General features: G+C 51.9%; 3 protein-coding genes across 10 annotated transcripts in view; 1 reads left to right on the top strand and 2 right to left on the bottom strand.

The window, feature by feature from the left end:
* LOC144280752 (sialic acid-binding Ig-like lectin 5) overlaps positions 1-9,645 on the bottom strand; it is an 86,386-nt gene extending 76,741 nt beyond the window's left edge. The window contains exon 1 of the mRNA XM_077843103.1: positions 9,467-9,645. The gene's annotated coding sequence lies outside the window, so the exon portion shown is untranslated. The remainder of the gene's footprint in view (positions 1-9,466) is intronic.
* Positions 1,583-17,255, top strand: SPACA6 (sperm acrosome associated 6). Of its 7 annotated transcripts, none has more exons than XM_077843152.1 (10): positions 1,585-2,010; positions 2,304-2,381; positions 7,867-7,935; positions 8,504-8,527; positions 8,867-8,944; positions 9,064-9,173; positions 9,522-9,678; positions 9,757-9,967; positions 10,513-10,551; positions 16,148-17,255. In XM_077843152.1, exons 1-9 carry the CDS (start codon positions 1,797-1,799, stop codon positions 10,544-10,546), a joined length of 975 nt encoding a protein of 324 aa, XP_077699278.1. In that variant the 5' UTR covers positions 1,585-1,796; the 3' UTR covers positions 10,547-10,551; positions 16,148-17,255. The 7 variants fall into 7 exon arrangements, 6 of the variants coding, with proteins under 6 accessions (XP_077699299.1, XP_077699288.1, XP_077699310.1 ...); XM_077843148.1 differs by lacking the exon at positions 16,148-17,255 and adding an exon at positions 13,897-14,498 and having other exon boundaries at positions 1,586-2,010; XR_013349197.1 differs by lacking the exon at positions 16,148-17,255 and having other exon boundaries at positions 1,583-2,010; positions 9,064-9,171; positions 9,506-9,678; positions 9,763-9,967; positions 10,513-10,617.
* On the bottom strand, positions 15,992-26,082 carry HAS1 (hyaluronan synthase 1). 2 transcript variants are annotated; one of them, XM_077843086.1, is made up of 5 exons: positions 25,699-26,082; positions 21,269-21,976; positions 19,419-19,644; positions 18,703-18,835; positions 15,992-16,996 (listed from the first exon to the last, which is right to left on the bottom strand). In XM_077843086.1, exons 1-5 carry the CDS (start codon positions 25,705-25,707, stop codon positions 16,321-16,323), a joined length of 1,752 nt encoding a protein of 583 aa, XP_077699212.1. In that variant the 5' UTR covers positions 25,708-26,082; the 3' UTR covers positions 15,992-16,320. The 2 variants fall into 2 exon arrangements, with proteins under 2 accessions (XP_077699212.1, XP_077699214.1); XM_077843088.1 differs by having other exon boundaries at positions 21,269-21,973.
* Between the last annotated feature and the right edge of the window lie 1,087 nt (positions 26,083-27,169).

Below are 27,169 nucleotides of genomic sequence, written 5' to 3'. Positions count from 1 at the left end.
GAGGCCATCTGCGAGGGAGAGCGCCGGAACCACGGAGGGGAGAGGAGACGAGAGCCGAAGCGGGAGCAATGCGGAGCCCGAGAAACAGACGCAGGAGGAGGTGGAGACCAGGTAAGCCGCGGGCTGACTGCGAGACCAGGCTCCGAGACCAGGCGCAGCAGGAGGAGAGAGCCGGGGAGATGGAGCTGGAGCGTGGGGCCGAGGCAGCAGGACAGCCAGCACTGGCCAGAGGGACTGACCAGTGACCCGCAGGTGCTCGAGCTCAGCTCAGCCCTGGGCCAGGGACGCTGGGTGCCTGGCCGCCGCCCACCAGGCCTGGCCCCTCCCACTGGCCTGACTGGCCAAGCTTCTCTTCATCTCTGCAGCCGCCAGCCAGCGCCAGCCAGCGGACAGCACCTGGCCAGGCCTGGGGCAGTGTCAGTGCTCGGGAACCATAGTCATCATCATTATAAGTGATGGGAGGCTAAAAGAAGACATGAGAGAGGGGGAAAATATCCAGAAAGGTTTGAAGGCTTCCTGTCCCTGCCTCCACCCTAGTCCCGGATTCCAGAATCTGACAGGTAGGTAGGGAGCTGCTTGCCCAAGGGACTGAGCTCCGGAACAGGTGAGGTTCCCTCTGACTCCACATCCAGGGAGCCAGGCTCCGCCTTCCCCAGGGAAGCAGGCCTGATTGGACTCTCAGGGCCTGAGGGAAGAGGGGGCTGCCCAGACATCTGAGTCTGAAAGAGGAGGGTCCACTGGCCTGGACTCCATGCACCTTTGAGGAGGAAGGGGCTAGGGGCCTGAAACTCCTGGGTCTCTGCTGAGGAAGGAGCCAAGGGACTGATTCTTGGGTTCCTTGGGAGGAGGGGGCCGGGGGCCCGGATTCCTGGGTCCTGGCACCCACCCGTAGAACCGACCTTGCGGGGCCTTCGCCGCACACAAGCTCGAGTCTGTGGGTCTGTGTCGGGGGCTCACCATCGCGGCTGGGGTCTTCCCGGCCCTCCCCACCCTCCCTGGCCCTCCTGGCCCCCATCTGTCCCTCCATCCGTCTGTCTGTCCACCTGCCGCGCCCCCCGGGCTGAGGTAGGAGGTTGTATAGTTGAGGAGGACACCCACGGAGATCACTATACGGCCTCCTAGCTTTCCCCAGGCTGCGCCCTGCACGGGACGCCCGGCGGGGACCCCAGCCCCTGACCACTGCCCCATGCCGGGGGACCCTGGGAGGAGGAGCTGGGCTGCTCGCCTGTCCTGTCCTTGCATCCCCTCTTCCCACTGCCCTCAAAGAGTTCCTCTCCCAAGAAGAAACCTCTACTTCGCTTTCTCTATCTCTCCATCTCCGCTGTGTCTCTGGAGTCTTCTGTGGGTCTACACAGCAGCCTCTCAGATTGTCTCTCCATCTCTCTCTTATTGTGCTTTCTGATATCTCTCCACGTCTCAGTTTCTGTCTCTTGGGCTTTCTCAGTATCTTTGTGCCATTTCCACTCTGACACCCCCACCCCCACCCCACACCAGGGCCTGTCAGGCCACCACACACCACACTGCCGGCCTCTGGGTCCCTGAGACCCTTTAACCTGTGAGGACATCCAGGGTCACAGGTGAGGTTCTTGGGAGCCTGGCGTCTGGCGTAACCACAAGCCTGGGGATTGCCCGCCCGACCCCTGACTCCTCACACCCTTTCTCCCTGAAAATCCAGAGCTTGACATTTGACCAGCCTCCGAAATCCAACCTCTGACCCCAGACTGCATGCCCCTCCCCCACCCAGTGGTGACCTCACAAAGGTCACCCACTTTGCTCGGGGACCCAGACCCTCAGTTATGGCCCTGCTGGCCCAAGGCAGTACTGTCCCATCTGCCCTGGTGGCCCTCATGGTCTTCAGGGGCCCCGCCTGGGCCTGTCTCTTCTGCTTCACATCCTATGAGGAGCGTGTCCGCATCTGCCAGATCTTTGCTGGTGTAGAGGGCCCTGAGCTGGAGAAGTGTCAGAAGGCATTCATCACCGCCTTTAAGGGCCTCCTAGACATTGAAATCAGTGAGGAGAACTGCCACCATCCTCCGGGGTCCTGGGGGATAACACTGAGTGATACCAGACAGTGCTGAGAACCACTGAGATTCCCACAAAGGGGGGAGAATAGAGGGGTGTGGGGGTAGGGACTCGAGGGGAGAAGAGAGCTGAGACTGGGTCAGAGATGGGGGGTAGCAGTAGGGAGGGGACAGAGACTTGGAGATGGAAGGTATCTTAGAGAGATAGGAACTGTCCACACTGTGGATGTGGTGTTGAGGTGTATGCATTTGCCAGCCTCTGCCCTCCACCCTTACTCCCAGATGACTATGAGAGAAACCACCTGCATGATGCCTTCACCCAGATGACCCACTCTCTCCAGGAGATGGCCATGGCCCAGGGTGAGTGGGCTGGGGATGGTTTTTGGTGGATGTGGGGTGGAAGCCCCCAAGAGGTGGATGTGTGTGCAGGGGGGGCCCCAGAATGTGGGAGGATCGGGAGGAGGTAGTGCTGGTAAGCTGAGTGAACTTGATTACTTGTTGTGGAGTAGGGATGGGCGGATGCTGGTGGGGAGGTCAAAGGACAGCGCAGAAATGACCAGAGTCTGAAGCCTCGCTGGGATCACGTAGAGGAGCTCTGAACTGGCTGTGTGGCTCCCCCTCTCCCTGGCTATGAGGTTCTGGGTGTGTTGCTGCCTCCCTCAGAGGGAGGAGCCTCCTGACCAGACAGACCTCAGAGGGAGAGGGAGGGGGGAGGCTGAGTGCTGTTTGCGGCATGAACTGGCCAGTCAGAGGTCCAGGGCTCAGGGCTCATTTCTACATCTGCTGTTATGCCTTTTGTTTTCTGCTCTTGCCCACCAAGCTTTCTGACAATGATCCTGAAAAACAGGGAGGTTCCTGTCCACCCGGGGGGAGGGAAGGGGGTATTGGGAGTCAGCATGAACTTCAGCTACATATCCCCCACCCCCAAGGAGAGGCCTGAGCAACTCAGAGCTGGGGTGGGGGGAGGTGCTCAGGAATCCCGAAAACACTCTTTCTCCCTACTTGGGCCATCTTGTCATACAAGGTTTTGAAGAAAGGAGGAACAAGTCCAGTTCTGCCTGTAGAAGACCCCCTTAGAGCTGTGTGTGGGACACAGTGGCTCAGGGAGACAGCAGAAGCTGGGAGGCCAGGGAGGAGGCTGAGGTGAGGGAGGCCTGGGCTGGGGGGGTGCCTATGTGAAGATGGAGAAGTGGGCATGGATGAAGGGGAGAGTCATCCAGGGCCTTGGGTCTGATGGTCCATTTGGGGACTGGGGTGGGGGTGTAATGGACAGTGCCCAGGGTCCAGCTCCCCTGAGATGAGGAACCAGGGAGAAAGAGCAGGAGTGCGAGAAGATGGTGAGCTGGGCTAGGACACAGTGACAGTGTGTGGGACTCGAGGGACATCCAGGAGGCAGCTAGACACACAGGCCCAGGATTTAGCTGAAAGGTCAAGGAGACTTGAGACTGTCCTGGAGGAGCAAGGCTGTGAGCAAGGGAAGGGCAGGCTTAGCTCTGGGTGTAGAAAGACCCTCTGGGACTGTATGGAGGACAGACTGGAGGCCGAGGGAAGCCAGTGCAATATGACCGACAGGTATTCATTGAATGTGCCAGAAACAACACTGTGGATATAGCTGTGTCCAAATGTGCAAACCACTAGCCCTCAGGTTGCTTTGATTGGGGGGTGGGAGGGACAGACAATAAATGTAATCAATGAAATACTAGGGTGTCAGATGGTCATCCAGGATATGGAGGAAAACGAGGGCAGGGAACAGGGTGCCCAGTGGGATAATTATTGTAAATAGGTTGGTCAGGGCAGTTGCAAATGAGAAGGTCTAATTGAGCAAAGACCTGAACCAGGTGACAGCCACGCAGATAATCTGGGGAAAGAGCTTTCCAGGCAGAGGGCAGAGCCAGTGCCAAGGGCTGGAGTGGAATCAACGAGGGAAAAAGCAGGAGGAGATGAAATCAGAGGCTGCAAAGAACCACATCCTGTTGGAGCTCATAGGCCAGTGGTTCTCAAGCCCCGGCGTGTGTCAGAATCTCCTGATGCCTTGTTAAAATGCAGACTCCTGGGTCCTACTCTCCATTTCTGACCAGTGGGTCTGAGGTAAGGGCCGGGAAGTGAACTTTTTTTTTTTTTAAGATTTTTAATTTATTTATTTATTCATGAGAGAGACACACAGAGAGAGGCAGAGACACAGGCAGAGGGAGAAGCAGGCACCATGTAGGGATTCCAATGTGGGACTTGATCCTGCAACTCCAGGATCTTGCCCTGAGCCGAAGGCAGACAGATGCTCAACCACTGAGCCACCCATGTGTCCCACGGAAGTAGACCTTTCTTTTTTTAATTTTTTTTTTTATTTATTTATGATAGTTACAGAGAGAGAGAGAGAGAGGCAGAGACACAGGCAGAGGGAGAAGCAGGCTCCATGCACCGGGAGCCCGATGTGGGATTCGATCCCGGGTCTCCAGGATCGCGCCCTGGGCCAAAGGCAGGCGCCAAACCGCTGCGCCACCCAGGGATCCCTAGATCTTTCTAACAAGTTCCCAAGTGATGCTGCTGCAGCTCCAGGAGCACAGTTTGAGAACCATTCTTTTCGACCCTTGAACTGATGTTCAAGCCATCAGAGGATTTTAGGGAGAGAGAGACAGGGCCTGATTGAGGCCATGTGGACCAAAGGCAGAAGCAGCGGACCAGTGTGGAGAAGGTTCATGGTGGTTTGGACCAGTGGCAGTGGTCCAGGTGGACCAAGACGAGGGCTGAGCTGAAAGGGGCAAGCTTGGGTGGGGTGGGAGGAGGAGTAGGAAGTGCCTCAGTTTCTCCATCTCAAACTTGGAGAATGGTAATATCTCTATAACACTCATGGTGTGACAGACACCATCCTAAGCACTTACAGATACTCTCTCATGCAGCCATTAAATGGCACATAGTTTGGCATGAAGATGTTTTTATATAGTATGGCATTAAATCACCTCTGCCTCCCGCCAACCCTAATAGGTAGACACTGATACTATCTCCATTTTACCAACTGAGGATCAGGAAAGTTACATATTTGGACAAGGTCATGTAAGGAAGAGGACTTGAAATGGATATCTCAGATGGGAGGCAGGTGTTCTCACAGATGGATGAGCCAGGACTGAAACCCACATGGTCAGAAACAGTTGAGGTTCCTATTGATACACACCTCTTTTGGGTAGACTTCACAACCACCCATGCCCCCTTGTGGTTCACTTGATATAACCTCCACCCTTTGGCCTCTTTGGACATTTCACTCCATCCCTGCTTTCTTCCCACGGTTTGCTTAGATATAACACACACACACACACACACACACACACACACACGTACACCCCCCCCCCCAATCGTGGCTCACTTGGCATAATCCTACACTCATCCTCCCTGTGAGTCACTAGGTTTGGCACAAAGACATTCCTTGGATGACTCTTCCAACATCCTGGCCTCTCATTTGAGCACCCCACTCTGACCACATCCTTCTGGCTATCCTGCCATCTCCAGACCACACGCCTGCCCTGTGGCCAAAGAGAGACCTCTAAGTCCTTGACCTCTCACTTTGAACCCACTTCCTGGCTCTAGTTTATACCCAAGGATCATCACATCAGCCGCCCTCTTGCCAATATTCTCAGTTCCCTTCCCTTTCTGTGCGGTTTGAAATCACAGAGGAACGTGCAATGGTTAAGCAAGCTAGAAATCTTGAGGTAGGCAGGCACTTAAGTTTTGTATGGAGGCACCACTTCATTTTCTTGGGGACCCAAACCCCTTCCAACTTCCTACTTTGCTATCCTAGGATGCAGCCCTTATCTTCATGGTTCTGCATGCCTGCTGGAGCCCCCGCCCCCAGCCATCAAATCCAAGTTTCAGGCAGCAGGATAGAGGAAGGGGAAGATCCATAAGATGGTACATTTCTCTTCTCAAGGCTACTTCCTATGACTTGCACATGACACTTCCATTTCCACTGGTGACCAAAACTTGGTTATATGATCACAACTGGGTCACATGACCACAACTAGCTGCATGGGATGTTGAGGAATATAGTCTTTTAGCTGGGTGGTTGGAGGGGCCAGGGGTGCTTTCCCAGCTGAAATGCAGTGTGATGTTACTAAAGAGGTATTTGGAGGCAACTAGCAATCCCTGTGTATTAGTTTGCTAGGGCTGCTGTAACAAAGTGTCATATACAGGGTTGCTTAAACAACAGAAATGTATTTGTTCACAATTCTGGAGGTTAGGAGTCCAAGATCAAAGTGTCAGGGTGAACAGGTTTGGTTCCTTCTGAGGCCTCCCTCTTTGGCTGGTAGATGACCATCTTCTCTCCCCCTGGTCACATGATCTTCCCTCTGTGTGTCTGTATCCAGATTTCCTCTTATAAGCAATGTGATACTGGACCCGAGCCCACCCTGATCTCATTTTAACTTAATTACCTCTTTAAGGCTGTATCTCCAAGTCATAGCCCCAGGTCCTGGAGTTAGGGCTTTAGCATTATGAATTTGAGAGGGACACAATTCGGTGCATAACACCTGCCACATTTCTTTTAAAAAAATTTTTGTTTGTTTGTTTATTTGAGTGAGAGCACGCTATATGCATGCCTGCACTGAGCTTGGAGTCCAATGCAGGGCTCAGTCTCATGACCCTGAGATCATGACCTCAGCCAAAATCAAGAGTTAGAAGACTTGGATGCTTAACCAAAGGAGCCACCCAGGCACCGCACATCTCCCACATTTCTAATTTCCAGAACCACCTCCACTGGTAAATAAGTGGCCACCCATCCACTTTGGGAAGAGCCACAAAACCTTACAGTTTGGAGGCCATTCCAATGGTCAAAACTCCAACACCCGTAAGAACAGAGATAAAGAGAGTAAAAGAAAATTTAAATTAATAAAGTCTGGAGACCGTGTGGAAGTGGCAGGTGCATGCCCTGTGTAAAGGGGGTGGCTGCCACTAAGCTCTAGCTAATTGCTGCCTCATGAAAATATAGTCTCTTGTATTATAGCTCTTCCACTTTTCTAAAAAGAGATGCCAAACATTTTATGGTGACTTTCCCAAATTTTATATGATGGAAACTGGTTCATTTTAAAAAATACTTTCCAGTCCAAATATAACACATTCAAGGGATGGACTGGAGCCACGGGCCACCAGTTGTGATCTCCATTCCAGCTGGATCCTGGAATTCATTCTACATATACTTAGTGAGCACTTTCTAAGACTCAGGGCCCTCTCTGGGTTGTGGGGATACAGCACTGAAGAATGATATGTTTATTCCCTGAAGGGACAGACTGAGATGATCACTGTGTGATATACACACACACAGTTGTAAACTAGCGAGAACTCTGGGATGGATGGAACACCTTGATAGACAAAAATAGGGGCACATGGATTAGATTAGATTTATGGTCAGGGAAAATCTCAAAGGAGATGACGCGAGGTAGGAGATGAAGGATGAGTGGGATGGGGGGGAAGATGGGCTAGAAAGAGCCCCCATGTGCTAAGGTCCTGAGGTGCTAGAGAATATGGTTGTTTTCATACTAGGGGAAATGAAAGATGGGCAACGGATGGAATAGAGGAAACTAGACCAGATCATGTAGGGCCTAGCAGAACTTGGTGAGGAATTTGATCTCCATCCTCCCCTTTCCCTCCAACAAGATCAATGCAGAGAAGGCAGAGTAGTTCAGTCACAGAGAGTTCAGAAGCAGACCGGAGGAGGCCTGGGGATCTGTCAGTCTTCCAGGTAGACAGAGTGGGAGATGAGATGAGGGGATGGGGAGTGGCTGTGGAAGAGAGGAACACTGCAATAGCAACTGACCGGCCTTGGAGGTGGGTTTTTACTTACAAGGGCCCCTCCCCCTTCTAGGCTCCTTTAAGGTTGCTTTTCCCAACGCTGCGAAGAAAATGCAGGAAGTTATTAAGAAGCTTAAAGAAGGTAAAAGAAGCTGGGCTGTGCGCGCACACACCACACACACACACACACACACACACAAAACTCCTGAGCCAGCCATCCTCTCTCTCCTTTTGGCCCAGTCCCTCCGAGCCACGTCCCTTGGAGGGTCACTCCTGACACAGCATCTTCCCCTGCGAGGACCTCTCTAGGATCAGGTCCCTGCTTCAACGGAAGGTCTTCCGATAGTCCTGTCCCAGATCAGCCCGGGTCTCAGTCTGGCCCCGTGCACTTTGTGACGTTTCCTTTCCAACCGGGCTGCCTCCCCTGAAACTATGGCCCAGGGCACTGCCCCGCCCCCTCACTGAACTACACCTGGGTTGGCCCCGAATCCCTAGTAAGCCTCAGGCCGGCGCCTGACCTTAGCGGGCAGCAGTCCTGGCCCCGCCTGCAGGAGGAAAGCAGCAGGCTTGGCTCCGCCCCTGGGGTGGGCGGTACCAGACCTGGCACCGCCCCCCGGAGGAACGCCACCTGGCCCAGTTAGCCTATCCCGTGGGGGAGTTTCGGATGCGCACTTTCCTCCAGGGTAGTAACGCTTCCTCTCTCTCCACAGTCGAGGCCTGCATCCCTCCCTGCGGTAAGCACTTCGTTCAAAGCTCGGAACCGAGTGGGAAGGCGGGTGGTTGGGCGCGACACCTGTGACTTCGAGTGGAAGACCAATAAGAGCCCTGAACAAGAGTAATTAGACCAGATATTGCTCACAAATCTCATACAAGGCGGGTCCGAAAGCAAAAGCGAGCCAATAGGAGTCCTAGAGGCCGGAGAGTTTTGAGAGCCAGCCAGGGAGAACAGGGAAGGCGGCGCCCAGGGCTTGTCTGGCCGTTAGAGCCCGGGAGGCTTAACACACTTAAGTTGGCCCAAGGGACCAGGGCGGGGAACACGGATGGATCCCAGGTGCAGCGCTTCCGTCCCACAGGGGTCCAGGAGGCGAGCCGGAGTTTCCGCTGCCGCGGGTGCTACTCCGACGTGTGCGAACTCTCGCTGGATTGCCCAGGTGAGGGGCGGAGCCTGCAAGGGGCAGGAACCGGACGAACCGGAGGGACGGGAGCTGAGCCGGCAAAGGGGCTGGGCCGGACGGGGCGGGCTCGGGCGGTGACGCGGACCTGTCTGCAGTCCAGGACTTGACAGTGACTCGAGGTCAACAGGCTAAGTTCTCTTGCTCTGTGAACTTCTCGCTGCCTAAGGAGGAAATCACGTATTCCTGGAAGTTCGCAGGAGGAGGTGTGAGTCGGAGCGGGGCCAGCGCGAAGGATGTGGGAGGCGGGTTTTGGTTTTCTAGAAAATGGGGGTCAGGACGCAGGGGAGCTCGGGCTAGATTCAGGCTTCGTGCCCGGGGAAGGTCCGGGGATTTGGAAGCGCAGGCGAGGCTCGGGAGGCGGCTTGGAGGGGCGTGGTCATGCGTGAAGGGTCAGCGAAAAAGGGGGTGGGGCGGGGCCAGGGCTCGAGAAGGCGTGGCCTAGCTCGGGGCGGGACTTGAGCACGGTGGTTCGGCAACACCCGGCCGAGAGGATCTGACCTGGGCTCGGGCGAGGCTCCTCTCCTCCCGCTGCTTCAGCCCGAGCGTCTCGCAGGTCCGGACGCAGGACCAGTCCTACTTCCGAGACATCCTGCAGGCCCGAGGACCCCTGGTGCGGATCCGGCCGGTGCAGCCCAAGCACCGCGGGACCTACTGCTGCGAGATCTCGCAAGACCAGTTCCCCGTGGCGCGGGTCTATTTCTTTCTTAACGGTGCGGGCGGGGCTGCGCGGGGAGGGGGGCTCTGCGAGGGGTGGGGCTCGCGCGCGACTGACGTGCGCGCCTCCGCAGTGACAGGTGCGCCCCCGCGTGGGGAGACCAAGCTGCAGGTCTCCTTTCGGAAAGTGCTGGACTGGGCGCCCCGGGAGGCGGAGATGATCGAATCTTGGAGGCCAAGCCTGGGCGAGCTGCTGGCCAGTTCCGGGGCTCTGACGCCCAGCAACCAGTGTCTGCTCGCCGCCGCCGCGGCCTTAGCATCAGCCAGTGCGACGCTTGTGGTGTGGTAAGTCCCAGGGACCCGGGGGTCCCAGTATCTATCTGCTTTCCTTCCTCAGACCTGGTGTCCTGCACCCTTAAATCCAGGAGTCCAGGCCCCAGCCCTCTCCTCCCTCATACCCAGGAGTCCAGGTCCCCAGCCACCTCCTCCCTCAGACCCTTCCTCCCTCAGATCTAAGAGTCTAGGCCCCCAGCCCCCTCCTCCCTCCAACCCAAGAATCTAGGCCCCCAGCCCCTTTCTCCCTCAGATCCAGGAGTCCAGGTCCCCAGTCACCTCCTCCCTCAGACCCTTCTGCCCTCAGATCCAAGAGTACAGGCCCCCAGCCCCTCCTCCCTCAGATCCAGTCCTCCCTCAGACCTAGAAGTGTAGGTCCCCAGTGCCCTCCATCCTCAGACCCAGTAGTCTAGACCCTCAGACCCAGGAGTCCAGGCCCCCAGGCCACCAGGCCCTTTTCCCTCAGATCCAAGAGTGCAGGCCTTATCTACCTTTGTGACCCATATATCTAGTCCCCAACCTTTCCCCCTAACACAAGTACCTCCTTGTTTCCCCAGGATGTTCTTTCGATGGTACTTCCAGGGCAACTAACAAAGGTATCTTTTTCTCACTTTCTTATCCTGTTTTCATTCCTATAATAAAGAATATATGTCAGCTCTCTAGATTATCTCATCTTTGAAGGTGTTCACTACTAATGAAGGTAGAAGGAGGGGCACCAGACCACAAATATACCCAGGTGAATATTCCCCTAATAACAGTAACGTGTAGAGCTGACACAGTGCAACGTTCTGTGCTGAGGACTTTGGGTACAAGCTCATGCCCCTCCCCAGATTTCTGGCAGTCTCTTTGACATTTCAACCTGCAGAGCACACACTCAAATGGAGTCCTTGTTGTCTCTTTGAGAGCCTGTTCCTCCCCAAGGCTTTCCTACTGAGGGTACCACCAACCACCCAGCTGCTCAACTGGAAACCTAAGAGTTTAATTCCTCCTCCACTTCTACTTCCATGCCTCAGCCTTTTTAACTCCTAAACATCTTGTGCAGCCACCCTCTCTCTGTGGTCCCAGTTACCATCATCTCTTGCCTGGGTTATTCCAGCAGCATCTCCACTCACCTCCCTGCCTCCACTCAGTGCACTACAGTCCATCCTCCACATAGCAGCCAGGGGAATATTTTGAAGTATGTCTGATCGGGTCACTCCTTTGCTCAAAACCCTTTAGCTCTCTATTGCCGCTGGAACAAAATCCAGTTCCCTGTTAGGGCCTCCAAGATGCCCCAGGTTCTGGGCCTTGCTGATCTGGTGAGCCTTGTCTTTCTACCCTGCAGGCGTCATGGGTAGATCTTTCCACCCTGCAGTTTGGCCTTTGCTTATTCCTTAAATTTGTCATGATTCTTGTCACCCTCTCCAGGACCTGGTTCGCTGTTGTTTCCTGCCTAGAATCACGTTTTCTCCCTTCTGTGTCTAAACTCACTTATGATTTCCTCTGAAAAACCTTTACATGTATTAACCAATTTCATCCCTCTGACAACTCTGTGTCTGGCAGGCAGCTGGACTCCACCTCCCTTTTTTTGTCCTCTTTACTCTCTGGCCCCACTAGTCATTTTTTTGTCTCTTGAACATGCAAAGCTCAGTCCCACGTTCCTTTGCACATGATGTTCTTCATACTTGATGTGACTTGACTGTGAAACTCACAAAGCTACCTCCCTCTCACTGCACAGGTCCCAGCTCAAATGTCATCTTCACTGACCATTTCCCTCCCTGTCAGCTGACATCCCCCTCCCTATTTTCACTTGTGCATTTTACTCATGGGACTTGATGTCAACCTGTGTTTTTTATTTTGGTTTGTGTCTTCTCACCTAAAAGATAAGTTACTTCTGGGCATCTGCTCATTCTTGTTCACTAATATATTCCCCTTTGCTCACTCCTTCCTTCATTCAGAGAATATTTACTGAGTACTACTTTTTTTTTTTTTTTTTTTTACTGAGTACTTCTATGTGCCAGGCATTTTCAAGGCACTGTAGAGACAGCAGTGAAGAAATCAGAACAGATGGGGTGCTGGGATGGTTCAGTAGTTGTGTGTCTGCCTTTGGCTACGGTTGTGATCCCGGGGTGCTGGGATCGAGTCCCATGGGGAGCCTGCTCCTCTCTCTGCCTGTATCTCTGCCTCTCTCTGTGTGTCTCTCATGAACAAATAAATAAAATCTTTAAAAAAAAATCATAATAGACAAAAATCTGCTCCCTCAAGGAGTTTAGATTCTTTGAGGGGCTAGTGCACAGAGGTAGAGAAAGAATCTTGTGGAGCCCGACATGGGGCTCAATTTCATATCCCTGAAATCATGACCTGAGATGAAATCAGGAGTCAGATGCTTAACTGACTGAGCTAGCCAGGTGCCTGTGGAGTTTAGATTGTAATGGATGGTCAGACAATAAAAAGAAAATTAAACAAAATAAGACACGGATCAAATGAGAAACAGCAAGGGCAAAATCCCCCTAGTGCACCTAATATTGGAGACGTGGCCAGGAGGCATCTGGAGCAGGACTTTAGGAAACGAGTACACAATGAAGTCAGAGAGAATGTGCAGGACCTTGGTCACTGTAAGGTCTGGATTTCCCTCTAAGATGAGAGTAATGGGCAGTTTTTGAGGCCAGGAAAGTCATGATTTGATTTGATTTGTATGGCTACTGCATGGACAATGAACTGTAGGGGGCAGGAACCACTATGAGGTGCTGTGATAATCTAGACAGCTATAATTTGGGAAGGAGATGCAGCTCAGGGACAACTGTGGTGACAGTGACGAGTTTGGGTTTTTGTTTTTGTTTTTTTTTTTCTTTTTTAAAATTTTTATCTATTTGAGAGAGAGCAGAGCATGAGAGGGAGAAGCAGACTCCCCACCAAGCAGGAAGCCCAATGTGGGGCTCGATCCCAGGACCCCAGGATCACGACCTGAGCCAAAAGCAGATGCTTAACTGACTGAGCCTCCCAGGTGCCTCTGACAGTGAGGAGCTCTAGATCTGTCCTGAAGGTAGGATCAGTGGGGTTCGCTGATAGATTGGAATGTTAGGTGTGAGAGGAAGAAAAGAGAAGGGGCAGTGTCCATGGTCAGGGCAGCAGAGGGTCCAGTAGAATCCTCTGCCATGATGGCAATGTTCTAGATATGTACTGTCCATTGTGGTGGCTACCAGCTACCTGTGGCCATGAAGTGGGTCAGATGTGGCCAGTGCAACTGAGGATCTAAATTTATAATCTTTTATAGCTTTAATAATTTAAGTTGTCCCTCAGCTGTGAAAATAGAAATCACAGAGGCATGTGTCTTTGTGTAACTCTGGATCACACTCTTTGTTTACTTGACAAGGAGCTCCTGGAAGGCAGGGGCTGCCTCTTACTCATTTCTGCATTTGCAAACCTGGCAAAATGTGTAATTCAGTACATACTTGGTAAATGGTTTCATGACTGATTGACATCATCAAAGAATGAATTTAAAAAATTAAATAGTCCTCTGTGGTAGGGGATATGTTGTGTGCAGTGCAGTTCTAGCATTTTTGATGTGAGCAGCTAGAATGTCAGAGTTCTGTTTACTGAGATAACGGATGCTGTGGGAGGAGCAGTTTTCTTGGAAGGTTTCAAGGAGGGAGGAAGAGGAGGACAGATGAGGCGTTGGGTCTGGTGATGAGGAAGTGACTTGGAGGCAATTGGGTATACAAGTCGGGAATTCTGGAGTGAGGTGTGATCTGAAGATACAAGTTTCAGAGCCATGGGAACCCTGGGTGGTGCAGCGGTTTAGCGCCTGCCTTTGGCCCAGGACGCGATCCTGGAGACCCGGGATCGAATCCCACGTCGGGCTCCCGGTGCATGGAGCCTGCTTCTCCCTCTGCCTATGTCTCTCTGCCTCTCTCTCTCTCTGTGTGACTATCATAAATAAATAAATAATTAAAAAAAAAAAGTTTCAGAGCCATGCCACTGAATGCACAGAGGAAATGAGTGTAAATCTGTAAGAGAAGTGGATAGGAGGAAGTTTCTCCAAAGTTAAGCCATTTGAACCATGAGAAGCTGAGAAGGCAGCTGTGGCATCCCTGAAAGCCAAATGAAGAAAGCACTTCAAGAAGAGAGTGATCAGCTGGTCAGATGCTGCTGCATCATGAGAGAGGAGGCCTGAGAATTGGCCATTGGTTTCAGCAACATGGACATCACTGATAAACTTGACTGGAGCCATTTCCAAAGAGCCATGGCTGGGAGCCATCTGATTGGCATGGATTTGAAAGTCAGTGGGAGGCAACACTAGTCATCAGAGAAATGCAAATCAAAGCCACAATGAGATACCATTTCACACCCCCTGGGAGGCTATAATCAAAAAGTCAGGTGAGGGGCACCTGAGTGGCTTAGTTGGTTAAGCATCTGCCTTGGGCTCAGGTCATGATCCCAGGGTCCTGGAATCAAGCCTCGCCTTGGGCTCCCTGCTCAGCAGAGTCTGCTTTTCCCTCTCCCTCTACTCCTCACCTTACTCATGTTCACTGTCTCTCTCAAATAAAATCTTTTTTAAACAAAATCAGGTGATAACAAATGTTGGTGACAATATAGGGAAATCAGAACCCTCCTACTTTGCTAATGGGAATATAAAATGGTACAGGCGCTGTGAAAGCCACCTGTCAGTTTCTTAAGAAATTAAACAGGACCACCATATGACTCAGCAACTCCACTCCTAGAGAAGCCCACCTGAGAGAATCTAACACACAGAGAATCTAACACACATCTAACACACAGTTTCTGTTCACACAGAAACGTGTCTGTGAATGTCTATAGCATTATTCACAACAGCCAAAAAATGGAAACATCCCAAATATCCATCGACTGATAAATGTGTAAACCAAATGTAATATATCCCTACAGAGGAATATTATTTGGAAGTAAAAGGGAATGAGCCAATGATACATGCAACAACACAGATGAACTTTGTGTCACAAAAAAATATATATTGCATGATTCCATTTATGTGAAATGTCCAGAAGAGACAAATCTGTGGAGATAAAGCATAGATTGTGGTTGCCTAGGGCATGGAGGTGGGTTCGGGGTGAGGAATGCAAGTGACTGCCAGTGAATGTGGAGTTCCTTTTGGGGGGTGATGAAAATGTTCTAAAATTAGATTATGGTAATGGCTGCAGGAGTCTATAAAGTTACTAAAGACCATTGAATTAGGCACTTAATGTGGCTGAACTTTGTGGAAGAGAAATTGGAGACAAAGATAAACAGCTCTCAAGGAGTTTTGCTGTTAGAAATGAAACAGTATGGGGCATCTAGCTGGCTCAGTCGGTGGAGCTGGCAAAAGATCTTGATCTCCTGGTCATGAGTTTGAGCCCCACTGAGGGGGAGAGATTACTTTGAAAAAAGGAAAAAAAAAAAAAAAAAAGACAGTAGCTCAGGAGGAAATAGGTCAAGACAGGGTGTCCTAAAAGTCACAGAGTGATAGCACATTTGGATGCTGGTGGGAAAGACCTCATGGGGAGGGAAGAATTGATGATGTGGGAAGAATGGAAGGAGTGAGATCTTTGAGTAGACCTGAAGGCATGAGACTTAATGCCCCAGTGGGATGGGCTGGCATTGGAGCACAGTCAGTTTGCGGTCAGTAATGAGGAAGGTGTGGCCTGTGTGGGCACAGATGGAGATCAGTGGAAAGATATGCAGGTGGGACTGGTTTTTTTCTTGTCACTTTTGTTTTCTCAGTGAGATGGAAAGCAAAGTAAGGGTGAGGTGCTAGGGGTTTGAGGAGATGACGTATGGCTTCCCTTTCTTAGAGAGCAGCCAAGTAGACCAGGAAAAGGCCCTCCTCAGTACCTAACAGTGTCACCACATAGCAGGTACTCCATTAAGTATCTGTGCTGAGAATTTTCACCCTCACATCTCCGACCCATGGGATTATTATCCCTGTTTCCCGAAGAAGGACCCTTCTAGGTTCAAACAGCTGGCACCTAGGACAGAGCCACAAGTCCCCAACCTTCAGCCCTATAACCCCTCAGGTCTCAAAGAAAAGGGGGAGACTCAGGAGAAAATAAATAAAATTCTTTATTATATCCTAGTCACACAGTACAAATGGATATTAAATAAAAACAGGGAGAAAGCAGGCCCCAGGACAGCATGTGGAGACCCTTGTCCCCCACCCCTAAAAATCCATGCCCTGATCAATAAATACCCCCTTCCCAGAGACCCTGAAGTCCCAGCCTCAAGAATCTTGGGTCAACACCCCCTCGCTTCACAGAGGAGGGAAACTGAGCCCCAGAGAATCACCCAGCAAGTCTGTGGCTCCTGGGGCCCCTGCTGGTTTCCTCTTTTGCCTCCCTTGAAGTCCCCTGGGTGGGCACCCTGCACACCCAGACTCACACCTGGACTCTGTAGCCACCTGAGCGCCGCCGGCAGAGCCTCCGCACACCCACCCAGTAGAGCGTCAGCATGAGCACCCAGTAGCCCACGTAGGCGCCAGCCCCTGCGGCCAGGTGGTGGGCCTCGGCAGCCCGGGAAGGGCCGCTCCAGTCAGCCCGGGCCTCATGCACCAAGCTGCGGACCAGGCCCCCCAGGAGCAGCAAAGCCCAGAGGGCCAGTGGCAGCAGGGGGACGTAGTTGGCGGCTAGCTTCCGCCGGCCAGAGGTGCCCCAGCCACTCTGGTTCATGGTGGCCAGCGCCAGGAACTTGGCGGGCAGGAGGCCGCACATGTAGAGCGGCGCGTAGAGCGAGAGCAGCACCATGCGTGGGCAGCCGCGCAGCCAGGCCGCAAAGGCCGCCTTAGCCAGCGCCACACCCTGCACGCACAGCAGCACCCACAGCAGCGCCCATGGGCGGCCTGCATAGAAGAGCCGCAACACCGTAGCCGCCACGAAGAAGGGGAAGAGGCCCGAGACCACTGCCTCATAGGTCATCCACGCGTGGTGCCGGTGCCACCAGAGCGCGTTGTACAGCCACTCGCGGAAGTATGATTTGGACCAGCGTGTCTGCTGGCTCAGCCAGCGCAGGAAGGAAGAGGGAGTCTCAGAGTAGCAGCGGGACCGGGAGGTGTACCTGGATGGAAGGGACAGGACAGGCATCAGGACGGCCCTCTCGGTGGCCAGGACAGAGACTAGAGCCAGAAGAGGCCACTGCCGGACAACTGCTGGGCTGCAAGCATTCTTGACCTCCCTGGGCCTCATGTTCTCCTAAGTAAAATGGGACTGACCAGGATTCCTACCTAACAGGGCTATTGTGAGAACTGAATCGGGATTAGAGGCCAAGTGCTTAGGATGGTATGTCGTACTTGCTCAATAAATATTAGCAACTACTACGGTTTGCGCTATGACTAATATCACTACTGCCATTACTAATATCGTCACAGTTACTGACCTATTACTAATGCTATCACTAATCTGTTACGAATACTCTAGCGCTTGCTCTTACTGGCAGGCCCTGTGGTGAGGAATAAGCCAGGCGCTGTTCCTACCCAGGGCATCCCATGTGTTAGAGCTCAAGGGACCCATCAAGCCTCCTTCCTGCAGCCGCAGCAGACATCCTAGTCAGTCCCCACCCAGTGTGTGGCAAAGCCCACACAAGGCTAGAATCCTGCTCCTGGAATGTCATCAGGTGGCCGCTAACAGTTGCGTTTCTTAGGAGGCTTCCCACTATTCTCTCCCCGCGGGTATTACTTGACACTGTTGTCCAGTCTCTTAACCCTGGCTGCCAGGCATCCTCAGGAGCCTCCCTGCCCTGCCCTTGGTCTCCTGCAGTCCGTACCCAAAACAGCTGCCAGAGGCATCCTGTTAAACAACACATCACCCCTCTGTCCACAGTCCTCCCATGGCTCCCTGTCTTCATTCAAAGTGCTTGGGTGGCCTGTAAGCCTTTCTGGAGTGCACTCCATTACCACTCTGTCCTCCTTCCCAGATGCTCTCTCCCTTGCTAGGGTTCCGGCCGCATCATATCCAACCTCTATGCCTAGGAAGGGCATCCTAGTTAACATTTCATTCCCTGCTTCCAGACTCTACCTCCCCTTTCCTGGCATGTGCATTATCCAGTGTACTACTGGATACTCCTTAGTCATGGTCTCCCTAGTAAGCAGTATGCGTAAGCATGAATTTGTGTCTCTTGTTAATGGCTGCATCCCCAGAGCCTAAAACATTGTAATGAGGGGCGCCTGGCTCGTTACATGGGAAGAGCCTGCCGCTCTTGATCTTGGGGTTGTGAGTTCAAGCCCCACACTGGGTATGGAGGTTACTTAAACTTTTAAAAACCCACTTTGTAATAAATATTTGCCTTGTGAATGAATGCATGGGTTCCTTTGGTATACCCTAAGTTCTCTCCGGCCCTTTCACAGGGCCTAGTTTTGTAGAATCTCTTTCCCCTGAACCTGACCCAGTCTCACTGGATTACGACTCTTCCTGAAGTACTCCATTCTTCTTGCTCACTCTCCCACTAGATCCCACTCTCCCTTCCCACCTCACTCGGAGTAATCTGTGAGGCCGCGGTAGAGCCACTGTGCCCCATCTCATGTTGTACCTTCTAGGTGGAATTCCCCACCCCCCACCTTGCCTCACTTAGTAGAGTCCACTGGGTCACACAATCAGCCAACCCTGCCCCTTCCAGTATCTTCCATTCTCCCCTAATGTCTCACTTGGTAGAGCCCACTGTCCTGCCAGATACTTTGGATTTGGAGAATTCCCAAAAGACACACACACACACACACACAGAGTCACTGGCCTCCACACACACCCAACCACCTGATCCCCTCAGCTTACTTGGTGGCATAGCCCATGCTGAGCATCCGGTTAGTAAGGTGTCGGTCATCCCCAAAGGTACAGTGGGTACCCAGAAACTTCTGGTTGTACCAGGCCTCAAGGAACTGCTGCAGGAGGTGGTTTCTGTATAGGCCTGGGTGGAGGTGGGGAGAACAGGAGCATCAGCCTCTACTGTCCCCCATCCTATCTCTAACCCGACTCACCTCCAATTTTGGCCCCATCCTCAACCATCTCAATCCTGTCCTCAGCCCTGTCTCCAGCGACAACTCCAGCCCCAATCCCATTCTCAACAGCAATCCTTCCTCAACCCCACACTCATCCCAAAATTTGCCCCAATCCTATCCCTGACCCATATCCACTTTGACAGCAAAACTATCCCAACTCCATCATCAACCCCATATCCATTCTCAGCCCTATTCCCTACTCATCTCCTTCCAAAAACCCACCACCAACCCCAAACTTGGCCCCAGCCCTGTCCTTGACTCCCAACTCCAACCCATTCTCTTCCCCCAAACCTTTCCTCAGCCCCAAGCCCTATCCCCATCCACACCCTTCCTCCAACCCCACCAAACACCATCCCACCTCCAACTTCCAGTCTCATCCCTATCCCCCATCCCTGTTGCAGCTCCATCCTCAATCTCAATTACATCCCATTCTGACTCTCTCTCACCCCCTCCACTCTATCCATGGCCCTCCCCAGCCCTACCCCTGCTCACCTAGGGGACCACTGATGCAGGACACACAGTGGAAGTAGCTCTGACAAGCCCGCTCCACATTGAAGGCCACCCAGTACCGCAGGCTGCTTAGGAAGCTGACCCAGGAGTCCAGGGGATTAAGGATCCGCACATCCCCCCCAACGGCCCCTACCCTGGGGTCCTCGTCCAGCACCTGCACCAGCTCCAGCAGTGCCATGGGGTCCAGCCTTGTGTCTGAGTCACACACCTGTGGGGTGGAAGGAGCCAGGATCAGGCCAGGTTGGTACTTGAGGGGAGGACATCACAGGGTAGGGAACTGCTGGGACACTGCACCCAATCTGAACATAACTTCCAATTTTTAAAAAAGATTTTATTTATTTATTTATGACAGAGAGGCAGAGACACAGGCAGAGGCAGAAGCAGGCTCCATGCAGGGAACCCACATGGGACTCGATCGCGGGACTCTAGGATCACACCCCGGGCTGATGGTGGCGCTAAACTGCTGGGCCACCAGGGCTGCCCTAACTTCCAATTTTGTAGTCACTTTCAAGATGGCCTCCCTAAGATCCACACCCTTGTACAATACCTTCCTCTGGCATGTGGGTGAGATCTATAACTTGCTTCTAACCCATAGGATGTGGCAAAAGTGATGACACATAACTCCTGTGATTATATTACCTAATACACAAATAGTAAAGGAGTTCTGCAATGTAATTAAGATCCCTAATCTAGGGATCCCTGGGTGGCGCAGCAGTTTGGCGCCTGCCTTTGGCCCAGGGCGCGATCCTGGAGACCCGGGATCGAATCCCACATCGGGCTTCCGATGCATGGAGCCTGCTTCTCTCTCTGTCTGTGTCTCTGCCCCTCTCTCTCTCTCTCTGTGACTATCATGAATAAATAAATAAAATCTAAAAAAAAAAAAAAAAAAAAAAAAGATCCCTAATCTGTTGAGAGCTCCTGGGTGGGTCTGGCCTAATCAGGTGAGCCCTTTATAAAAGAAGGTCTAGAAGTTAGAGACTTTTTCTTGCTTGCCTGGAAGAAGTTTTACAACTACAAGAAGATCAACCCTGCCCACAAACATAGGAGCCTAGGAGAGGCCCCTGAGCTGTAGATACGACCCAGCTCCAGCTGACATCATGATCATGGCCTGATGGTACCGGAACAGAAGAGCCAGTTAAGCTCTGCCCAGACTCCTGACATGGAAACTAGGAGATAATAAGTGTTTTCTTTCAAGCTGCCAAATTTGTGGTTTTCATTTGTTAGGCAGCAATAGGTAACTAATGTGGTGCATTACTGAACCAATTCCTATACTGGATGAGGACAAGAAGAGATCTCTACATTGAAAAGGTAAATGAATAAAGCAATGAGTGACTTCTACATTGGATGGATAAATGAACAAATCTTTAGATTGGGTGGATGACTAGATGGATGGATGGGTGGGTGAGGGAGAAGGAAAGAGCCTGCATCCAACAAATGAATGAATAAAATAAACGAATGACCTCCAACTGGGAAGATGGATGTAAGAAGGTATGAGTGATGTCAACAACAATTTAAAAAAGAATGTATGAGTAGGAGTGAAAGGAAGAGTATGCAGCTGAAGGATGAATGAATGAAGAAAGGGAGGAATTATTGAGTCACTACACGAATGACTGAAACAAATGAGCCGTCTCCTTATTGGGTGGACGGATAGAGGGATGTAGGAATGAACGAGTGACGGAAGGAGTCCCTACACTGAATGGCTGGATAAACAAAGACAGTCCGAAAGAGGCCCCTTCCAATCCCTGCACCCAACCAAGAATCCTACAGAAGGGGGCGGCCCTACTCCGGCGTCCGGGCCGTCCGGGCGGTGCGCGCGGGCGCCTTGCACTCACCTGCACGTAGTCCACAGAGTCGCCGAGCGCCTTGAAGGCCGTGTACATGACCTCGCGCTTGCCGCCCCAGCGCTGCGCCACGCACACGCACCTGTGCGTCCTCACCAGCGCCTCCACCGCCAGCCGCCCGGGGTCTTCGGCCTCCACCTCCCGGTAGGCGCCCGCGCCTGCCGCGCCCGCCGCCGCCGGCTCCCAGGGCTGGTGGTAGTTGCCGTCCCACACGTAGGTGGCCGGGTCCTCGTCGGCGAAGACCTCGCGGAACATGTCCACCATGTAGAGGTCCTCGGGGCGGTTGCCGTCCACCACCATGAGGACGCGCAGCCGCGCGCGCGGGTACTGCAGAGCGCGGGCGGACGCCAGGCACTGGCGCAGGTACGCAGGGTCCTCCTGGTACGCCGAGATGGTCAGCGCCACGCTGCGCGCCGCCGCCGCGTCCAGGGGCCCCCGCGCTGCCGCCCGCCTCGCCGCCGCCGCCACGCGCCGGTGCTCCAGGTACGCGAAGAGGCTCTGCGCCACCAGGTGCGCGGAGAGGAAGGCCCCGTAGAGACCAAAGGCCAGGAGGCCGTAGCGGTCGGAGGCCAGCGGCACCCCGGCGGCGTAGGCCCAGGTCATGAGGCCCAAGATGAGCAGCGCGAAGGTGATGGTCAGCACTCGCCGGGCCAGGCCGGAGCAGTGGCGGGCGGCCGGGGTGGGCTTGGGCAGCTCCTGCTGGGGGATAGCAAAGGGGAAAGGGTCCTGAAGTCCTCCTCCGGGAAGCGGGAAGCGGGAAGCGAAGACCTAGGTCTCCCCCGAATGCCTCCCCGCCCCCGCCCCCGCCCCCAGTCAATACAACATCCCCTTTTTGTAAAGAAAATCCTGTGGGTACTGCAAAGTTATTTTCTTTATTTATTTATGATAGTCACACAGAGAGAGAGAGAGAGAGAGAGAGAGAAGCAGAGACACAGGCAGAGGGAGAAGCAGGCTCCATGCACCGGGAGCCCGACATGGGATTCGATCCCGCCCTGGGCCAAAGGCAGGCGCCAAACCGCTGCGCCACCCAGGGATCCCTGCAAAGTTATTTTCACCAATGAAAGTAATTGTGGCAAACAGCAAGCTCGATGCCTGATTATATTATATTGATTCTAATATATTTTTCCCTACATTAAAAAAAAAAGATTTTAATTTATTCCTGAGAGAGAGAGAGATTGGCTGAGACATAGGCAGAGGAAGAAGTGGGCTCCCTGGGAGGAGCCCCACGCAGGACTGATCCCAGAAACCCGGGATCATGACCTGAGCCAAAAGCAGAGGCTCAACCACTGAGATACCCAGGCACCCATTTCCTCACATTTTATATTATTATTATTTTTTAAAGATTTATTTATATATTCATGAGAGACACAGAGAGGCAGAGACCTAGGCAGAGGAAGAAGTGTCCCGCAGAGTGTCCAATTGGGGGAGGGGAGCTCGATCTGGGACATTTCCTCACATTTTAAACAGCTCTTCAATCCACGAGGATTACACTGAAGGAATGTTTAATTAATAAGGATTCTCCTCCCCTCCTGCTTCTTAGTGGTACATGAAATAATCACTCATCTCACAGAGGTTTCTTAGGGTTGAGATTGTTAATCATCATCATCTTAAAAATAATGCAATGTGGTATGTACCAGATAAGCCTTTTATTTTATTTTATTTTATTTTATTTTATTTTATTTTATTAATTTAATTTAATTTAGTCCTCACGACAGCCCTATGAGGTAGGTACAATCATCCCCATTTTACAGATGAGGCAGCTGAGTCAGAGAAAGATGCAGCAACCTGCCCAAGGTCACACCTGGATAGCAAAGAAGCTAGGGTTTGAACCCTAAGAATCTGGTCACTGAACCATCAGCTTATATATTGAAGCTTTACTCCCCAGGAGAGCCTGAGGGTGCAGGAGGCAACAGATAATGTTTTCAGTGCCATCATACCCATAGCAAAACTGAAGACTGGTTAGTCAGGAAGAATGGCTTGCTCAAGGTCATGAAGCTCACAGGTAGGGGGAGTCTTTTCTCCAACTTCCCAAGGGCATGGCCATGGTCTCCTTCACTGCTCAGGTCTCCAACAGGCTCAAGTGCCTAATACACATTGCTGGAAGACCTCAGAATCAGAGAGAGACATGACTCTGTTTTCTCGTCTTGTAAATTGGGGATTTAGCCCCTTCTACACATCAAGTACTGCTCCAAATGTGGCAGATACTGTTACTTGTTCCTGTTACATAGGTGAGGTGATTCTCTTGCCCAAGGCCACTCAGGCAGTCTGGCTCCATGGTCCTCTAAGCTAAACTGCCTCCTGTGTCATCAGCTTCCATCTCATGGGCTTCTTTATGAGTTAAATGAGTCATTAGGATACAGACTTGTGTTGTCCAATACAGGAGTCACCAGCTACATGTAGCTACTGGGTGCTTGAAAAGCAGCCAGTATGACAGAGGAGCTGACTTTTTAATTTTATTTAAATATTTAACTATAGAAACTGATATTTGATTCAATATTGGAAAGTTTTTAAGTATGTTTGAAACAAGTAGGGTGTGTGAAGCTTCTTTTTCACCTGTCAATTTTATGAAACCTAAATAGAGGTCCAGATCAAGTATCTCCAATGAAAGTATATAGCATCTGTGTGAGGTGTGCTATACATCTGGATTTTTAAGGCTTTGTTGAGAAAAGAAAGAGTTAAATATCTCATTAATATTTGTATTGGGGCAGCCCGGGTGGCTCAGTGGTTTAGCACCATCTTCAGCCCAGGGTGTGATCCTGGAGACCCAGTATCAAGTCCCACATCAGGCTCCCTGCATGGAGCCTGCTTCCCCCTCTGCCTGTGTCTCTGCCTCTCTCTCTCTCTCTGTCTCTCATGAATAAATAAATAAAATCTTTAAAAAATTATTTGTATTGTTGCATACTGAAATGACAGTTTTAAAAATCTTGTTATGAAGTTTTATGTTACTTTGTAGTAAATATGGTCTGATGCATCTATTCATGCATATGATATGTCTGAGATAGCAAGGGTCAGCACCCTACACCCCTCGGGCCAAATGCCTGCTACCCTTTTCACTACAGCTCTGCAAGCTAAGACTAGTTTTTAGGATTTTTGTTTTTGTTTTTTCAAAGATTTTATTTTTAAGTAATCTCTACACCCAGTGTGGGGCTCAAACTTACAACCCGGAGATCAAGAGTCATATGCTCTACCAACTGAGCCAGCTGGGCATCTCTAGTTTTTACATTTTTGAATGGGTGAAAAAAGTCAAAAGAATATTTTGTGGCATATGAAAATTAGACATTCAAACTTCAGCATCCTTAAATCAAGTTTTATTGGCACACAGCCACACTCATCTGTTTACATACTGTTTATGGCTGATTTCATGCTACACCGAAGTTGAGTAGTTGCAGGAGAGACCATATGCACACAAAAAACTTAAATATTGATTATCTAGCTTTCTACAGAAAAAGTTTGATGACCCCTGATACATTGGGTTATATAAAATATATTATTGAAATTAAGTTCATCTTTTTCTTTCTACTTTTTAAAATGTGGCCACTAAAAAATTTTTAACTATGTAAGTGGCTCACATTATAGGACACAGTTTTAACTTCTATAAGGTAGAGTTTTTAGCATAGTAATCACTCAATATTAATAATCATATTATTATTACTTCTGGAATTCTCCTTCTATGTCCTTTTGATCCAAACCTGGCCCTGCCTGAGTTTCTGGAGGGTGGCCCAATTCATGCTGGGGTTCACTGAGATAGCTGGACCACTGGAGGGCTCTAATGTCAACACTCAGAAACACACATACACAGCCCCACACATATATTCCCACATATATTCCTGTCTCTGCCAAGAGACACACAGAGCGTGCCCACAAAAGAAAACATTCATGTCCTCTAAGAACCTCTGTTCTTAGAACTTAGTGACCCTGAGACTCTCACCAACAGCCACACAGGTGAATTTGGAAACACACCCCCTTGAGCAGAAAGGAGCTAAGCCAGGGATCGGATGCCCTCAGGGCCACAAACACTTAAGCACCCACCCGTGGGTCCCAGCAAAGGGACAGAGTTTCAGAAAACCGTAACAGTTAAGGTTGAGCCATATGAAATGACCATTTTCAAAGGGCAAACGTGACCAGATAGCCGCGATTTCATTTGGTTCAACTTCATAGTTATTGAACAGCCATAACAGAAGAAATCCGGGCCCCATGTCAAGCGAATACAGCCCTGCCTCGCGCAGCCGCACCCCGCACACGGACGCGGGCTTACTGCAGGATCAGCGTGGGCCTGTCCCCTCTGATACACTACAGGTGGGATGGCCACCTACAAGGGGGGATGGAACCCGGACGCCCCAGCGGGGGTCGCCGTCACTACAGCAGCGCGCCCGGGGTCCCCACCCACGTGGTCGCACAGGTGCCGGCAGGCCCGCACGCACCTGTGTCATCGCTGCGGGTCCAGCGTGCGCTCCTCTCCTGCTCCTCGCTCCCGGGTCTCGCTGTGGCCCGGGAGCCCGGGGGTCATTTGAAGACCGATGCGGGCGGGGGCGGAGGAGGGCTGACGTCAGGGCGGAGCTGGGCCAGGGGCTCTGAGGTCACGGATGAGCCGGGCAGCTCCACCCGCTTCCCGCCACTGCCCGCCGCCCCGCGCCCGACGGCCTCGGTTCCCAGGGCCGCAGTCGCGCCCTCCCCTGCCCTCCCAGGCCTCCTTCTCCCGCTCTGCACTCTCTGCGCTCTCTGCGCTCTCTTCTCTCCATTCCTGCCTTCCTCTCCCTCGCTGTCTGCCCCACTGCGTCTTTCCTCACGTCTGCCCCATTCTTCTGCCCCCTCTCCCGCACCCCAGCCGCTCCCCTCGAAGCCCTAGGGATGGAGGAAATGCGCACACGTGCGTGCTTGTGGGTGTGGCCGGGCGCTGGCGGCGAGGCCTGCTGTCTGGAAAGAGCTGTGAGTGCTTGTGGGTCTGCATGTGTGCGCCTGTGCCAGGGCCGGGGAGGGGGCTGGGCGCCGAGACGGGTCCCCCTAAGGGCACGGGGAGAACTCAGCGTAGTGGCGCCGCTGCCCCGGGGAACCTTCAGGAAACCTGAGTCACAGTGAAGGTGGCAGTGGCCTCGTTTGGAGGCCAAAGACACGGGGTCCTGGGGCATCTCAAGACCAGTATCCCCACTCGGTGATAAATGTCACTGTTTCCATGCCCTTCTTTTTTCCATGATTTTTTTTTCCAAGATTTTATTTCTTTATTCATGAGACACAGAGAGAGGCAAAGACCTAGGCAGAGGGAGAAGCAGGGAGCCTGAGGGGAGCCTGATGCAGTACTCGATCCCAGGACCTCAGGATCAGGACCTGAGCCGAAGGGGGACGCTCAACCACTAAGCCACCCAGGCGTCCCCTTTCTCCATGATTAAAAACAAAAAATGCACCCCAAATCTAATTCTTTCTGTCCCTCCTCTGTGAGCTGATCATGCCCACCTCCTACTCTCTCTGAGCTCCTGTCACTCGGGCTCTGCCTCTCTGACCACCTGTCTGTCTGCTCCCTCTGTGGGTTCCTGTTTCTCTCCATGCCTCCCTCTTTCTCTCTCTTTCTCTCTTTGTGTCCATTTCTGTCTGCTTCTCTCTGGCTCTGTGTCTGTCTCTGTATTTCTGACTTGGTCTCCCTGACTTTCTTACTAAGTCTCTCTCTCTTCCTTTTTCACTCTCCTGTGTGTTTCTGCCTTTGTTTACTTTGTGTTTCTCTGTTTCTCTCTGAATATCTGTATTTGTATCTTTTCCCCCTGTCTCCCCGTTTTTGTTTCTCTGTTTCTCCCTGTTCCTGCCTGGCTGTTTCTCTTTCTCTGTATCTTTTTGTCTCTGTCTCTGTCTCTGTGCATCTTCTTCTGAGGCTCCATCTCTGTATGTGTTTTTCTGACACCCTCT

The sequence above is a fragment of the Canis aureus genome, chromosome 1 (genome assembly GCF_053574225.1).
Source record: "Canis aureus isolate CA01 chromosome 1, VMU_Caureus_v.1.0, whole genome shotgun sequence".
In the NCBI taxonomy this organism is placed as follows: Eukaryota; Metazoa; Chordata; class Mammalia; order Carnivora; family Canidae; genus Canis; species Canis aureus.
This window is presented reverse-complemented; position numbering and strand designations above follow the sequence as displayed.